The sequence below is a fragment of the Rhinichthys klamathensis genome, unplaced genomic scaffold (assembly GCF_029890125.1).
Source record: "Rhinichthys klamathensis goyatoka isolate OS25496 unplaced genomic scaffold, OSU_Roscu_1.1 h1tg000039l_1, whole genome shotgun sequence".
NCBI lineage: Eukaryota > Metazoa > Chordata > Actinopteri > Cypriniformes > Leuciscidae > Rhinichthys > Rhinichthys klamathensis.
The window spans coordinates 637,501-655,000 of NW_026606586.1; the positions used below are offsets into that span (position 1 = coordinate 637,501).

The 17,500-nt window shown below is 40.7% G+C and overlaps 1 protein-coding gene across 2 annotated transcripts in view; it reads right to left on the reverse strand.

Annotated features, from left to right (window-relative positions):
* LOC130081749 (phosphofurin acidic cluster sorting protein 1-like) overlaps positions 1-9,686 on the reverse strand; it is a 30,252-nt gene extending 20,566 nt beyond the window's left edge. For both annotated transcript variants that reach the window (XM_056246462.1, XM_056246461.1), the window contains exons 1-8: positions 9,546-9,686; positions 5,959-6,048; positions 5,753-5,878; positions 4,306-4,450; positions 2,277-2,365; positions 1,371-1,448; positions 926-985; positions 533-693 (exon numbers count right to left, since the gene is read on the reverse strand). In XM_056246462.1, the coding sequence (XP_056102437.1) occupies positions 533-693; positions 926-985; positions 1,371-1,448; positions 2,277-2,365; positions 4,306-4,450; positions 5,753-5,878; positions 5,959-6,048; positions 9,546-9,602 (806 nt within the window). In that variant the 5' untranslated portion in view covers positions 9,603-9,686. The remainder of the gene's footprint in view (positions 1-532; positions 694-925; positions 986-1,370; positions 1,449-2,276; positions 2,366-4,305; positions 4,451-5,752; positions 5,879-5,958; positions 6,049-9,545) is intronic.
* Positions 9,687-17,500: the final 7,814 nt, after the last annotated feature.

Sequence of the window (17,500 nt, forward strand, 5' to 3'; positions counted from 1 at the left end):
TCGGTCTCCTCCATCTCTGTGTGTGTGTGTGTGTGTGTGTGTCTGTGTGTGTGTGTCTGTGTCTGTGTCTGTGTGTGTGTGTGTGTGTGTACCTCAGTTTGGGTTTAGGAGTGCTGAGGATGCTGTCGGTCTCCTCCATCTCTATGTGTGTGTGTGTGTGTGTGTCTGTGTGTGTGTGTGTGTGTGTGTGTGTGTGTGTGTGTGTACCTCAGTTTGGGTTTAGGAGTGCTGAGGATGCTGTCGGTCTCCTCCATCTCTGTGTGTGTGTGTGTGTGTGTGTGTCTGTGTGTGTGTGTCTGTGTCTGTGTCTGTGTGTGTGTGTGTGTGCACCTGAGTTTGGGTTTAGGAGTGCTGAGGATGCTGTCGGTCTCCTCCATCTCTGTGTGTGTGTGTGTGTGTGTGTGTCTGTGTGTGTGTGTGTGTGTGTGTGTGTGTGTGTGTGTGTGTGCACCTGAGTTTGGGTTTAGGAGTGCTGAGGATGCTGTCGGTCTCCTCCATCTCTCTCTGTGTGTGTGTGTGTGTGTGTGTGCACCTGAGTTTGGGTTTAGGAGTGCTGAGGATGCTGTCGGTCTCCTCCATCTCGGGTCCGCTGTCGCTGGGGTTGTACATCTCCAGACTGTCGTAGAGTTCGTCCAGGTCCTCCTCCACCTCCTGGATCTGCTCGCGGGACACGTGCTCTAAGCCGAACCCCACCTGAGGAACATCAACCCATGCTTTCAGTCAGGTCCTGTACACTCAGACATTCACACACAACAGCAGAGAGGTTCACATCTGTGAGTGTGAGGCTGAAAGCCAGAGGTGCGACTGACAACGGGAGGAAATGATAGAGGTCAGAGGTCAGAGGGTTCAGTGGAGTGAAGGAACGAGACGTTAATGATAGAGGTCAGAGGTCAGAGGTCAGAGGAGCGAAGGAACGAGACGTTACCTCATCGGACACCTTAAACCTCTTCAGCAGCGCCACAAACTTCTGCTTGATGTTGGGTTGCTGGAGAAATAAAAATAAAAAATAAAATATTTATAACGCAATTCAGACAAAATACTGAAATCATTCAAAAAGTCGTTTATCTGTGCTTGTAGTTATAAAGAAATGTATATGTTTTTTTATTTATAAAATGTATAAAGTATTTCATGGAAATGCAGTCGTTCACTCTCTGTATGTCACCAGGAGATCAAACAGATGGTTTTCTTTATTACTTTATTAAAAATTTTTAAAAAATAAAAAGCTGAAAAAAAAGTGTCCTGTTTAATGGTACTGTTGTGTGTTAACCGGAGCTCAGTGCCGTCGTTCATAATCATTGGTACAGTGATGCAGTATGAGTGTGTGTGAGTGAGTGTGTGTGAGTGTGAGTGAGTGTGTGTGAGTGTCTTACTCTCGTGATGGAGGCGTTGGAAGTAAGTTTGCGTCTGGGTTTCTTCTTCCTCACCTCGTCCTCTTCATCATCTAGATACTGAAACACACACACACAATCCCATTAAACACACACACATATACACACAACTATATATACACTCACAAACTCACTCACAAATATATACACACACACACGCACCTGCATGCGCACAAACACAAGCCATTAAACACACACACATATACACACACCTATATATACACTTACACACTCACTCACAAACATATAAACTCACTCACAAACATATACACGCACAACACACACACACCCGCACACACACTTTCCAGAATGCTTTTGATGCAAATATTTATTTTTATAAAGCTATCTGGAAATTATGTGACTGTTCTGATTGTTGTTGTTTTTTTATTATTATTATTAGTCTACAGAAATATGTCAAAACACAAAAATGTATTTAACATATTAGGGAATAAAGAAGCATTATTAGTAATAAATAAATAAATAAATAAAATATGTCCCACACACATGGAGATTTAATTAAAAAATATTTATTTAAAAATAATTTATTAAAAATACTTTATTACAGTTATCTTATTAAAAATATTCATTTTTAAAAAAAATAATTTATTAAAAATGTATGAATGTATTAAAATATAAAAGACATATATTTAAAACAATTAATTTAAAAAATATATATTTTATGTATTAAACCATCTTTTAAAATCTTCTAGATTATTTCTAATATTTATTTTTAATTAATTTATGTTTATTTTATGTTTATCAAAAAATACATTCAACTTAAAAACATGTATTCCAAAATTAATGAATGAATTAAAAATGTGTTACTTGATCTAACACACACACACACACACACACACACACACACACACACACACAGAGATGACCTACGTGATGCACGGGGTCGTCGCTGCCCTCCTGCTCAGACGAGTAGCTCTCCTCCTCTTCCTCAGAGTAGTTATCAATATCAGGAGAACGATCTGAGCGCAAGGAAACAATAGAGAGGTGTGTGTGAGAGAGAGAGAGAGAGAGAGAGAGAGAGAGAGAGAGAGAGAGAAGAGAGAGAGAGAGAGAGAGAGAGAGAGAGAGAGAGAGAGAGAGAGAGAGGAGAGAGAGAGAGAGAGAGAGAGAGAGAGAGAGAGAGAGAGAGAGAGAGAGAGAGAGAGAGAGAGAGAGAGAGAGAGAGAGAGAGAGAGAGAGAGAGAGAGAGAGAGAGAGGAACACTGGAAATGAGATGTACAGTCCAGGGTTCGACATTTTGCCTTTTCATGTGCAAGTAAATCTGTTATTCACTTGTCCGAGTACAAAAGTAGCTTCTCCAGAAATTTCGTGTGTGTGTGTGTTGTAAATATAATTTATTCTGAAGCAATATTCTCATTGGTGTTCAATGATATAGGATATTTCAATCTGCATATTGTAACATCTGCAACCTTTAAAGGGCACCCCGTCCCCCTAATCTTATTAAATGTATGCTTCATCTTTCATTTTAAATTCTTAAATTTGATTAACAAATTCAATTATTTAAAGTAGTAAGACACTATAGGGCTGTTACCCTAGGTAGGGAAAAATTGAATAATTTTATGAGATTGTTTTAAACATAACACTAAACCGCCGTTAGGTGTCGCCAGGCGACCGTCTCAATGAGCGAGTCATTGATTCATTCATTCAAACGATTCGTTCAAACGACTGATTCATTCAAGAATAAGACAGATGTTTATGAATGGCGGATTGAATCTTTGACTCAACCGATTCGTTCAAAACGCTGAATCATTCAGTAATGAAAGCACGTTTGAGTGTTGCTGTGAGATTATGGTTCTGCGGTGATCTCTGTTTTGAATATTTTCGCTGCTGAAACAGAACAAAAACCGTCAATATTGCATCTAAAATGTAAGTGACTTAATTTGAACTGTTTTCCTAATGGTATTCAAGGAAACAGCACTCGTTGTGGGAGGTTGCTTAACTGTATCATACAGTTCTACTCGTCAACTGTATCATATGTTAAAAATATAAAAACTCCACATTTTGAATTTATATCGGCAGTATGTTGTTAACTGAGTTTCTCATTCATTTGTTTTTACCGTCGGTAATGTATTTATTACAATCGATCGCAAACTTACAATAAATGTAATAAAATCAGAATCATTCTCTCGTTTTAGTGATTTCATACAGATAATGTAAAATTAAATTCCAGGACTATTAATGACTTTTCAAGCACTCCTGCTACTTTTTTGGTTTTCAAGGACTACAATCAGAGATCGCATTAATCAAACAATATCTTTATTTTATAAGGATTTTTTTTTACTCAAATTACAGATACAAGGTATCCAAAATGACAACTTACAATACAACATATTTAATAATATATATGAAATACAAAGTTTATAATGGCTATTATTGTTTAATAAATAATATTTTATATTATAGTTTTGGCGTAGCCTTCTTCATATGCAGAAACGGTCTGCTGGGGTTTATCAGACGGGCTGCAGCATTAACTTTGCGTGAAAACATTGTATTTGTTTTTGCGAAAAAATTCAACTTTAATATCATATATATATATTGTATTTCAAAGAGTAAAGCGCTTTTCAAGTAGCCTACCTCTTCATAAATATGTTTTCAAGGGTTTTTACAGGACTTAAATTTCAAAAAGTCAAAGTACTTCAAGCATGTACGAATATTTTCCTTGTACATTTGTAAGTTAAATAAAGGTTCAAGAGAATGAACAAATCGCAGATTCTTGATTTTATTACATAAAAATAAAAATAAAAAAACTTTGTCCCAACTTTTCTGTAAATGGGGTTGCACCTCTTCATAAATGTGTCTGTTTTCAAGAGTTTTTCCAGGACTTCAAGCACTTTAAGCACCGTGTAGGAGCCCTGTGATTGGTCAATCGCTACACCACCCCCGTGCACTGGTCTCTCACCGTTCATCTTGGCTTTGGGACCCTCGTGGTCGATGGGCTGACTGGACAGAGAGTAAACCCTGATCTCGGCCACCGGGACGGACACCTCCTTCTGCTGACTGTGCAGACCCAGAACCTGAGCGCCCTCCGTGGGGTGCTGCATCACCTGACCACACACACCACATCTGTTAGCACACACACCACTCGTCCCTATATATACACCCCTTTTCCACCAAAGCATTTTGAGAGCCGGTTCGGAGCCGGACCGGTGCCTACTCGCGAACCAGTTCTGTGTGTTTCGACAGCCAAAGAACCGGTTCTCGGCCAGGAAAATTGGTTCCAAAGCGACACAAACTCTTTGCTGGACTAGAACCGTTCTTTTACCACGTCATGCTTACGCCGGGGGCTGGAGGCGGGGTTATTGTGACCAACAACACGACGGGAATGGGAAAGCTAAGACGTATGGCGACGTACACAGTGACGTAACGACGTTGTTCGCTGGGCTCTCTAGTCAGTGGAAAAACAAACAGGTTCAGAGAAGGTTCGCAAGTTGAACCCGCACCAGTTCCGAACCAGTTCTTTTTTGGTGGAAACGAGAGTGTACTTCTACTAGCCAAAAAAAAAAAGATATATTATAAATTTTGATTTCATACATTCATTTCTTATTCAAACAAAATCCTGTCATCCAGCATCTCCTCCCTTCCTCTTTCATCCTCAACCTTTTCACCAAAAACTTATTTTAGGTGGACAGATCAATACAGTACGAAGAACAGCAAAAAAATAATAAGTAGGATGTTGGAAAATAACATCCTTTCTGTTAACCGAATGCTTATTAATCTTCGCTATTGCTTCAATAGTGAACATGCGTTTGTGACTACGCGTCTGTTGCGTAGAGGCGGTCATGTTCAAGTACATAGATATCCATAATAAAGGCTAGATTATTAACGTGGCTATAATTCTGGATGATTATTTATTTATACACTTATAATTCATAAGTATGCATGCAGTGTCATAACTACATCTCTGACGTTTATAACAAACCAAACCATTTGAAAATCGGTAAAAAATTTAGCAAGTTATGGTTATTTAAAAAGTACACGCACCATTAAAACACAATGTTATGAGTGAGCGAGCTGCCTGTGGCAAGATGGCCGCCAGGTGCGGACGTCGACCTCCATTGGCCAGCAGCGCGGACGAGACATCTAGCCTTTATTATGGATATCTATGTTCAAGTACGCCAGAAATGAGCAGATTCTGCGCAAAACGCTGCCTTTAATATATCATTATGACTCACGAGCTGAGTGTTTGCGCTAAATCTGCGCAGATTTCTTACACGAGTAAACGTAATAAAATTGGCTGTGATTTGACAACGTTACAAACCCCGAATGCGAGTAAATCTCTCGCATGTGCAACTAAGGACTTTCAAACCCTGAGTGCACTATAGTGTATTTCGGGAGATGCGCCTCACCTCCGCCATGTTGATGAGGCCGAGCGCCAGGGTCTTGTAGCCCAGGATGGTTCGGTTCTTGTACCTCTTCCTCCTCTGCAACATGATCTGAAGCTTGTTGGCGTCTCGCTTCAGGAAGTGAGGATACTGAGGAGAAGAAGAGTGTGTGATTTAGGCCATCTGGACGTGAGGCTGTTAGAGAGGTGTCGTGCGTCACACACACACACCTGTAAGGAGAAGGTGAGCTGCAGGTCTGTTTCCGTCTGGCCGCTCGATGGCAACAGGATTTCATTGGAACGAAGGATTCGCTTTGAGCCCTGAGGGAGAAGAGGACAGATGGAGAACATCATGAGACGGAGGCGAGCGTTTGGTCTTCAAGATCGAAATGAGAGAGGAGAAAACGCACACCTTTAAAAAATAAAAACCTTTGTTGGTATTTACGAGAAAATATACAGTACAGGCAGTGAAATTGTGAAATATTATTACCATTTAAAATAGCTGTGAATATTGTAAAGTGTAATTTATTCCTGTGATCAAAGCTGTATTTTCAGCATCATTACTCCAGTCTTCAGTGTCACATGATCCTGCAGAAGTCATTCAATGATTTGATGCTTAAGAAACATTTCTGATTATTATCAATGATGAAAACAGTTTAATATTTTTGTGTACATTTTGATGGACAGAGAGTTCAAAAGAACAGCATTTATTTGTTCTGATTAAACATTATAAGTGTCTTAACTGTCACTTTTGATCAATTTAATGCATCTTTGATGAATAAATGCATTCATTTCTTTAAAAAAAAAAATGTATATTTTACTGACCCTCAACGTTTGAACAGTAGCCTAGTGTAAAAGGTACTCGATCAAAAGTGACAGAGACTAAAAACAACATAATGCAGCATTTTTGACAAGTTTGACTTCCATAATGTGATGAGATTTTGAGAGAGACGAAACGAGCAGTGGGCAAGAATTGGATCATAAAAAGTGGGCTGGGATATGATTGGCTAATATTATTTTGCTGTCGTTTCAAAGTGCACCGAGGAATCGTTCACAATAAGGCCAGGAATGTGAGTTTAAGGGTGTGTTTGCTTGGTTCGTTTGACTAAAAAAAAACATTTAGTCCTGGTCGGCTTAAAGGATTAGGTCACCTCAAAATGAAAATTTCCTGATAATTTACTCCAAAATGTTCATGTTCATTCAGTGGAAAACAATTGTTCGTCTTGTGCTGATCTGCGACGCGCCAGGCATTACGTCATCACATTGGAAAGGTCACGCTGGACGTAGACGGAAGTACCGCCCCATTGTTTTAAACATCCAGGATACGCTCACGAAAGGACCATTTTAAACAAGAAACTGACACAAAGACATAAATATGTCATTCAACATACAATAACATTTGAACGATTCTCCTTCTCCGCGCTTGTAAACAATGGGGCGGCACTTCCGCCTACGTCCAGCGTGACCTTTCCAACGTGAAGACGTAATGCCTGGCGCGTCGCAGACCATAGATATCCATAATAAAGGCTAGATGTCTCGTCCGCGCTGCTGGCCAATGGAGGTGGACGTCCGCCCCTGGCGGCCATCTTGTCACAGGCAGCTCGCTCACTCGTAACATTGTGTTTTAATGGTGCGTGTACTTTTTAAATAACCATAACTTGCTAAATTTTCTACCGATTTTCAAACGGTTTGGTTTGTTATAAACGTCAGAGATGTAGTTATGACACTGCACACTTATGAATAATAAGTGTATCAATAAATAATCATCCAGAATTATAGCCACGTTAATAACGTTTGTAAGAAACCAAACCGTTTGTAAATCCATCAAGATTTCAACGAGATAAGAGTATTTGTGTTCGTGCTGATCACTCATCTTACATCAGGCACCACAGAGCCCGCCAGAAAGCTTGCCTGTGACAAGATGGCCGCCGGTGAAGACGATAGAGACTCCGCTGTAAGACATCTAGCCTTTATTATGGATATCTATTTCGCAGACCAGCACAAGACCAACAATTGTGGTTAAAAAGTATATACATTTTTATTTTTTTAAGAAAATGACTGATCGTTTCGCTAGATAAGACCCGATTCCTCAGCTGGGATCGTGCAAGCTCTTCAAAGCCCATTTTAACACCGAGCCTAGAGGCATACGGATATGTTCACAACTAGGGCTGAGTATCGATTCAGATGTTCAAATTCGATTCGATTTCGATTCACAAGCTCACAGTTCGATTCGATTTCGATTCTCGAGTCGACTATAATGATTATAGATTTAATACAAATCTCAGTCTAAATATCAGTTATCATTTTTTAGACAATTTTTTATTACATTGATCTCACCTAAATGTTTGTTTTTACAATGGGGTAATTTTTTTGTTAAGAGTTTATGCAACACATGGAAGCTTGATTTCAATCTTTGAATTAAATTGAAAAAAGTAGCACAAATAAATACAATAGAATAGGCCTAAAGACACAAATAAAGAGACATAAAAAGAAAAGTTTTTGGGTAGGTCAGAAATACTACAGAAACTGAATAAAGTAATCCAATGTAAAATAACACTGGATAGTCTTTTAGTCCTGACTGAATTAAATACATAGGCTATTAATTCTGATTCCTTACAATTAATGCTATATTATGTTGTTTTGCCAACAAAATTAATGACAGACACATATGGCTGCGTTCACTTTAAGAGCTAGTGCACGGATCCATTACTGTTTCATTATACTGTCTGTCTGTCACACGCGGTTTATGCTTATTTAAGACATAACCGACTGTCTTTACGAGGTTACTCACCAAGACCAGAGTTTTGACATCATTTTGCGTGTTTTTAACATTTAAAGCGATATAATCCACGAAAAAGAACTTTTGTTACTGGCGAGCTGTTTGTGAGGCAGATTTAGGCTGTATGTGCACGCAGTGAAAAACATGCGCGAGTGCGCGAGCACAGGATAGTTTAAAATTGCTTGAATGTTTAAACTGGTAAAACTTAAAGTCGTGAAAATGATAAACGTTAGTTACGATGCAATGCTGGCCCGATTGTGCAAGTGAATCATGTCCCGACTCCTAAACACGAGTGTGTATCGACGCCTGCAGCGCTTGACGCTTGCCTTGTGCAGAGTGAGAAGACGCAGCACCGCGAGCCCTGAATATGGAAAAAATCGATTCGACCACATTTTAAAAAACGATTAATCGAAAAATCGATTTTTTTGCCCAGCCCTATTCACAACCTGATTAGTCGGCTTTTATTATGTATATTTTGCAACAACTTCCAAACATCCAAAACAACGCTGTGTCCTGGGCTAAATCCACTCGCTGTATGTGCGTAGCTGATGGTATTCTGGCCAGCTGAGAACTCATGAAGAGCTTTTAAAATGTGTAAAGGAGTCAAAACATCGACAGGAATCCCTCCGTCACACACACAAACCCAGATCTGCTGCGAGGAGACGCAGTTCTGGTGCCTGTGCCGAACTGTGACGGGCAACATCGCGACTATTACGAGAAAAAACACGTGTGTTTGAGTGTTCTGTCCGGTTTAGGATCACATCCAGTGACATCGTATCCTGTTTCTGGCCTATTTAGATGTCTTTGGTCCGTGTTGTGTTCATATTTCAGCTGAACCGCCGCACCAAAGTTGTTTGAAAGCGGACTGAGTCCCATCTTTTAAGTGTCTCAATCCGCTTGTTTAGCAAGTGTAAGTTCACACTTACACTTGCTAACAGAGCAATCGCACCAGAGTTTGTTTTAATCGAACCAAACATGCCAAGTGTGAACACAGACTGAGTCCGTTTAAGTTTGATTTTGAGCAGAATGAGTGACGCACCTGGAGCTTGACAGCGATGACCACCGACGTCAGATCTTTATCCAGCTCCTTCAGCATGACCAGCTTCTTCAGGGTCAGATTGAAGAGCCTGCGGACACACAAGTCACTCCACAATTCAATAATGTATCACAATATTGGATGGCAAATGAAACAGCGGTAAACGTACAAGAGAGACTATAGGAGAAAGTGAATCAGTATCGATCAATTACAATGGGACTGATCTAGTTGTGTGGTGAAGCACAGCTTTATTGTGACAGATATGAACACGTGTGTTATTCTCGTCTGGTTTCGGAGGGTCAGGGAAGGTTAGCGACGGGAATTATTTACAGTGACTCCTGAAATAGAGGCTCTTCTGACAAGAGCTGCCGTCATACGGATCAATAACCACCTAAAACAGATATTGACCCGACGACAATCATCACACACACACACAACCTCAGGTGGGCGACGTGCATTTTCACACGTCAGCATTCAATACACCATTTACTTCTATATCATTCATTAAAGGCGTTGGTTTAAATTCTTCCATCTACACACACCCTTAGTCTCTCGATGCAAAACGGAGGTATAGAAATAAAAATAAACAAAAACAGATTAAACACCATCCTCAGAGGAAAGACAGACAATATCAGCAGAGTGAAGATGATAGAAAATTTAAATCGAGGTGGTTTATTAATATGAAACATATGTTTAATGTTTATCATGCTAATACAGCTACTTGAATCTGTAGCTTCTTGAATGCCATTTTGACCAAATGCTTCATTTACAAAATCTTCATGTTGTTTCTGAGCTCTATTAGAATAGTTTTTCATGCTTGAAATGTTCAAAACACATTATTTTCCCCATATTCTCCACTGTTGCAGCACCTCTATTCTCAGTCTGTCAGTAACGCTCTGTTTAGTTCCTGTCACTATGAAGCCCCTCCTTCTGAAAAGCAAACTGTGCTCTGATTGGTCGGCTGGACCAGTGTGTTGTGATTGGTCAAGAAATAAACTTGCAATTCCGACTTTATAACACGCAATTGCGAGTTTATATCTCACAATTCTGACTTTATATATCTCACAATTGCGTGTTATAAAGTCACAATTGCGAGATATAAACATGCAATTCTGAGAAAAAGGTCAGAATTTCGAGTTTATATCTCACAATTCTGACTTTATAACTAGCAATTGCAACTTTATAATCACACAATTCTGAGATAAAAAGTCAGAATTGCGAGATGTAAACAGAAAACATGTTTAGGACAGTGATTATTGCAGCATTTGTAAAATTTGCATTTGTACTTTTTTACTCAGTCACTCCTGAATACTGACTTCAGCACACACACACACACACACACTCGAGTCTACATTCACCAGCCTCCGGTCACTGTGCAACGGAAGCGAAATATTGTGACATTAGTGCTTAACAGCAAAGTCACAATTATTCATTGTGAAATGTAGGCTACATTGCAAAAAAACAACAACAACACTGCAACTGAGAAAACCTCAGTGTTTATGAAGGTTGAATCTCAGCCTTCATTCGACGTCACGAGTTCAAGAGTCACGGACGGCTAGAAACTGAAACTCGTTTCTCTTCAGGATGTTTAAACGCTTGGACAGAAACGGGCAGAAAGAGAACAGGGCTTTAGTGTGGTGTGCTTGAGCAGGAACACGAGCACAGTAAACTAAACTAATATTACACACCGACATCAGCGGGGAACTGAAGACACGTCCGTTCCCGAAACAACGATCATCGAGACACTAGCCGCAAGCTCCACATTCAATACACTAAATACAAACACAATAAATACGCTAAATAAAGACACTCAACATATGAAACATGCAGCCGATGGACGTGTGTTTCAGCACAACACACTTAAACCTCACACACGTGAACCACACTCGAGCTCGTTTCTTTGATTAATAATAAATTAACCTAACCGCTTTAGTGTGTGTGTGTGTGTGTGTGTGTGTGGTGTCGCCACACGAGTTTATCTTCCATAAATCAGGTTATTACAGTAATAAAGCTGAAGATAACAGCTGTACGGGTTCATAAAGTCTCGATAGACGTCTACTGCTACCGTATGTTTATTAAAACCCAATAAACATATTGCTGATCTTCTCTCAAATTCATCTAGATTACAATGTTTCACACTTCTAATGCACCTCTTATATGAAGATAAACACTATAATTACACCATAACCTACAATATAACACATATTGGCTTTTTTTTTTTTTTTTTTTTTTTTTTAGATTTAAAGCCCTCATGAGAAATCAAACCTGCCGTGATCTGGTGGCATATAAGAAGTGTTTATAGGCCTACCATTAAAACATCCTGCAAGTTTCATAGCTAATAACGTCCTCCTGTAATAATAAACAAAGCATTTATTTAATCAAGCTCCAAAAACAGCTCGTTTTGATATTGGGTGATCGGTGACGTCACATGGGCAAACACATTTGCATATGCCCGCCTCCAGAGCAAGACATCGACAAATAGTTATACATCACAACTATATGTTTGTTCGGAGCAAGAAACTTTTGATGAAAGACGAATCAGCGACTGAATTGAATCTGACAAGTAAATTATTTCATAATGCTTTATCGGTAAATTACGGTTTTATATGAATAATGTTTTCAAAACACTTACTCGCGTGCAATAGCGAGTGGCCGTTGAATTACTGATGTGATTTAAAAAAATAAAAATATGTATAAATAAGCCAGTAAAACATAAATAGATGTATATACGTACATAAATCATTGATAAATAAACGATATTCTATAAATACACCATGTACATGAGGTCAGGTAAAAAGTAAAAAAAAAAGTATTTTCTGCTCATCAAGGCCGCATTAATTAGATCAAAAATACAGTAATATTGTGAAATATTTTTACAATTTAAAATAACTGTTTTCTATGTGAATATCTATTGAAATGTAATTTATTCCTGCGATCAAAGCTGTATTTCCAGCATCATTACTCCAGTCTTCAGAGTCACATGATCCTTCAGAAATCACTCTAATATGATGATTTGATGATCAAGAAACATTTATGATTATTATCAATGTTTAAAAAAACAAAAAAACACTTGTGATGCTTCAGATTTTTTGTGGGAAAAGGACACATTTTTCTTTGGACTCTGTGATGAACATAAAAAGCGAGTCTTTTGTAACATTATGAATGTCTTTTCTGTCACTTTTGATATATTTAATGCCTCCCTGCTGAATAAAAGTGTTCATTTCTGACAAAACAAATCTTGCTGACCTCAAAATTGTGAATGTTCTGGTAGTGTGTGTGCTTCGTCTCGTCTCTGAAGCGTCAGCTGTCACACACACACACACACACACACACACACAGAGGTCAAAGCCTCGGCCCGTAACACTACAGTAACCCTTCAGCTTCAGAAAACACACGTCATCAATCACACACAGCTGCCCGTGCGCCGCCAGCGCCTCTTCTCTGAGTGTGTGTGTGTGTGTGTGTGTGTGCACGGCTTTGATTAGTTTGGGAACCGTTTCACACACAGGTGTGCAGACGAGATCTGATCGCTGTCTGGGTCGGGCCTCAGATCTATGAGGAAAGAGCTGTACGGGTCTGTGGGACGCTTTTGCTCGCTGTCGTGAGATATAAAGCATGAGAACAGCAGAAACCTCACCGCAGCGTTCAGGAGAGATCGAGCTCGTGTTTTCTGCTTACAGGCTCACAGAAATACAAAACTGGAGATGTCCAACAGCCTGAGAAGAATCAGGTAATGCTTTACTGAGGCGCTTTAAAATAATAATAACATAGGCATAAATAATTGAGTAATAAATAAATAAATAATTCCATAATCAATAAATGAGTAATAAATAAAGTCACAGACAGACACCACTGAATCTCATTCATAAATGAGATCTAATGAAGCTCCTTAACATATTCTTCTCACACACAGACACACTCTTGTATGCACACATCTGACCTTGCCAAAGAGGACACTTTATAATGCACACACACACACACACCTCCCCAGCGCCTCTCATTACATGACTGATTTTCCATGACCTTCAGCACAAACACTGATCCTGGAAGGTGATTGGCTCTTTGTTGCCTCACATCTGTCCATGTTTTCATTCCCAGTGTCTTCCTTCAACACACACACACACTTTCCTTTCCTCATCCCATCGAGACTCACTTTCTTCCCTTTATTCTTGTATATAGTCCATATATATTTCTCAGCGAGGTTTTCATCATGCTGTTCTCTGCTTCAGTGTGTTTGCTAACAATCTAGCAGTAATAATGATTAGTTTGTGTAATGGACGGGACCTGAAGTCAGTGTAATTATACAGGCTTCTTTACACACACTCCTCAACCAGACACACTCGATGATGCACTGAACACACACACTCCTGCGGATCTGTTTCAGCGGTGCCAGTGTGTGATTTCATATCACAGTCACATTACAGCGCATTAAAGTAATAGATGCTCGTGTTTCTCTGGCTCGATTCAGACGCAATTAAACACACTCGAAGCAAACACACTGAGGCGGCGCTGGACGAAGCCCAGTCCATGAATCATCCGAGCGCAGATGTGTGAAGCTCTGGGAAGCTCTGGCTGATCCAAACAGCTCTTTTCCCTCGGTGCCATTCATCCAAAACACATCATCAACAGCTCATACACACACACACGCCTCCAGCGCAGCGTTTAACCCTCGACCGCACACACACTCCCACTCACATCCTGAACTCTGGGAAATATCTGCCATCAGCTCTCGCTTCCACGGGCCATTCGGCGTTTACTCGAACGCTTCCCGACGCAACTGTGCCGAAACCCTCGAAACGAGCAAGGACGAGGAGCGGCAACATCACACACACACACGGCACACACACACACACACACACACACACACGGCACACACACACACACACACACATCCGGCACACACATACACACACACACACACACACACACACACACATCCGGCACACACACACACACCCACACAAACACACACACACACACACACCACCCACACACACACACACAACACCCGGCACACACAACACAACACCCGGCACACCCGGCACACCCACACACACACAACACCCGGCACACACACACACACACAACACCCGGCACACACAACATCCGACACAAACACACACACAACACCCGGCACACACACAACACCCGGCACACACAACATCCGACACAAACACACACACAACACCCGGCACACACACAACACCCGGCACACACAACATCCGACACAAACACACACACAACACCTGGCACACACACACCCGGCACACACACACACCCCCGCCACACACACACAACACCCGGCACACACACAACACCCGGCACACACACACCCGGCAGACACACAACACCCGGCACACACACAACATCCGACACAAACACACACACAACACCTGGCACACACACACCCGGCACACACACACACAAAGCCCCGGCACAGACACAACACCCGGCACACACACACACACCCAGCACACACACACTCGGCACACACACAACTCCCAGCACACACACAACACCCGACACACACACACACACACACCCGGCACACACAACACCCGACACAAACACACACACACCCGGTGCACACAACACCCGACACAAACACACACACACCCGGCGCACACAACACCCGACACAAACACACACACACCCGGCACACACAACACCGATCCCCATGTGACGACTAATAAAGTACAGCGTGTGAATGCGTGTGTGTGTTAGCAATAGCATTAGTAGCCTACCGTAATTATCACATATTCACAACAGATAGGCTATATTTCCATATCCATTCAACATAACTCAGAACAAGATAATAACAACTAAAAGCATCTTATTTAGATATTCTGTTGACAGTGAGAGAGACGGAGGTCAACCGCGGGAAGTGTAACAAAAGAATACCGCGAAATTCAGAGCGGTAAATATGACCGTCTATGGCCGAAATATGTAAATATGTTCAATTGTCTTTTTTTTTTTTACTTATGTGTAATTTATATGAAAAACATTTTAAATGAAAATACAGACACTTAGGAAATCTCAGGTACCATCAGGATTTTTATTTTTATTTTTTTTAACAAAGTTATTGCAGATATAAAATTAAAAAGTCAAAATGGCCGTCATGGCCATTCTAGTGTTGATGTTGGGAAATAACTACAGGAGGAAATAGAGCCGTCAAAACCCAGAAGACGACAGAACAGACGGACTCTCTCCTCCCTCTGCACTTCTCCTTTATCCTCTTCTGAGAGTCGCTCACTTCCTGTTCTCAGACACACACACACACACACACACACACACCATCAGTCACACGCTCAGATTGACGCACGTTCTTCTGCGGAGGGAATCTCATTGACACGTTCATTCACACTTTCATAGAAATAAAATAAGAAAGTGTTCTATATGTTTATAAGTCTGCTTTCGGACCATAAAGTCATTTGAAACAGAAGTTGTGACAGATTTTCTTCCCTATTGTGACGTATATCCGAGTGAAACTGCTTCGTGATTAAGAACAAATGTGGGCGGGGCTTGATTTTGTCTGTGGGGAGTTGATTGGATGGTTGTGGCTTGCTATTGGTGCATCTCATGTGATTGACAGGTTGCCCCGCCCTCGTCATGACAGGGCATGATTCTGATAAAAGATTACGAGGCACATGAATTTAAGTGTACAGATTAGATAAATAATTTATAATAAACTATTGCAATATTCCATAAAAACAATAATTGTCCATTTTGATTTCATGGGGTCTTTAAATGTCATATGAAAAAAATCAAACGGTCTCTGCAAGATGTCTACGTTCACCACCGTTCAAACGGCCAATCAGCTTGCTTGGACAGACTACAGACAGCCAATCTGACAGTGTGTGTGTGTGTGTGTGTCATGAGTTGAAGCTTCGCCCCGAGACACAAATCAACTCTATTTGTCTTTCAAACATAGTTAATCTAGAACAAACAGGTGAAGCCTCATAAACCAAGTGTGAGCTGACAGCATTATTATGTGTGTGTGTGTGTGTGTGTGTGTTGTGCATGCAGATATAATATAAATACACAGATGAATGAATCATTTCAAAGCTCTATCCTCATCAGCCTCACACAGATGAGAAAGTGTGTGTGTGTGTGTGTGTTTGAGAAACAGAGTGAGAGTGTGTGATTAGTATGCAGGTCACATACTTGCACAGACACAGAGAAACTGCAAGACTATAACACACCGCCAATGCTAAACACACACACACACACACACACACACACACACTGGGACTTTCCATTGCCTTCTTTCATTTTTATACTGAGCTAATGACAGTTTCTATCCTCTAATCCTACACCTTAATCCAGCAGCCAGACGAGCCGCTATCATATCAGCTTTCAAGTTGTCTAAGACTTTTGGCTGGTCTACAACATAGGCAAAACACGACACACACACACGCACTCTAACACACACACACACACACACACACACACTCTCTCTCACACACACCTTCTCTCTCACACACACCTTCTCTCTCACACACACCTTCTCTCTCACACACACCTTCTCTCTAACACTCTCTCTCTCTCTCTCTCTCTCACACACACCTTCTCTCTAACACTCTCTCTCTCTCTCTCTCTCTCTCTCTCTCTCTCTCTCTCTCTCTCTCTCTCTCTCTCTCTCTCTCTCTCTCTCTCTCTCTCTCTCTCTCTCTCTCTCTCTCTCTCTCTCTCTCTCTCTCTCTCTCTCTCTCTCTCTCTCTCTCTCAAGAATAAATTGACTAAAAAGAATAAATTCAGATTTTTTTTATTTTATGTCTATACAATGAAAGTCAATGGGGTGCAATGTTGTTTGGACGTTCTCCCCAATGTCTTCTTTTGTGTTTCGCAAAAGGAAGTTGTACAGTCTGGAAGGACGTGAAGCTGAGGAAATGATGAAGTGATTTTCATTTTTGTGATTTAGGATCAATACTAAGAGCTGGTGTCATAGTGAAGAGAAA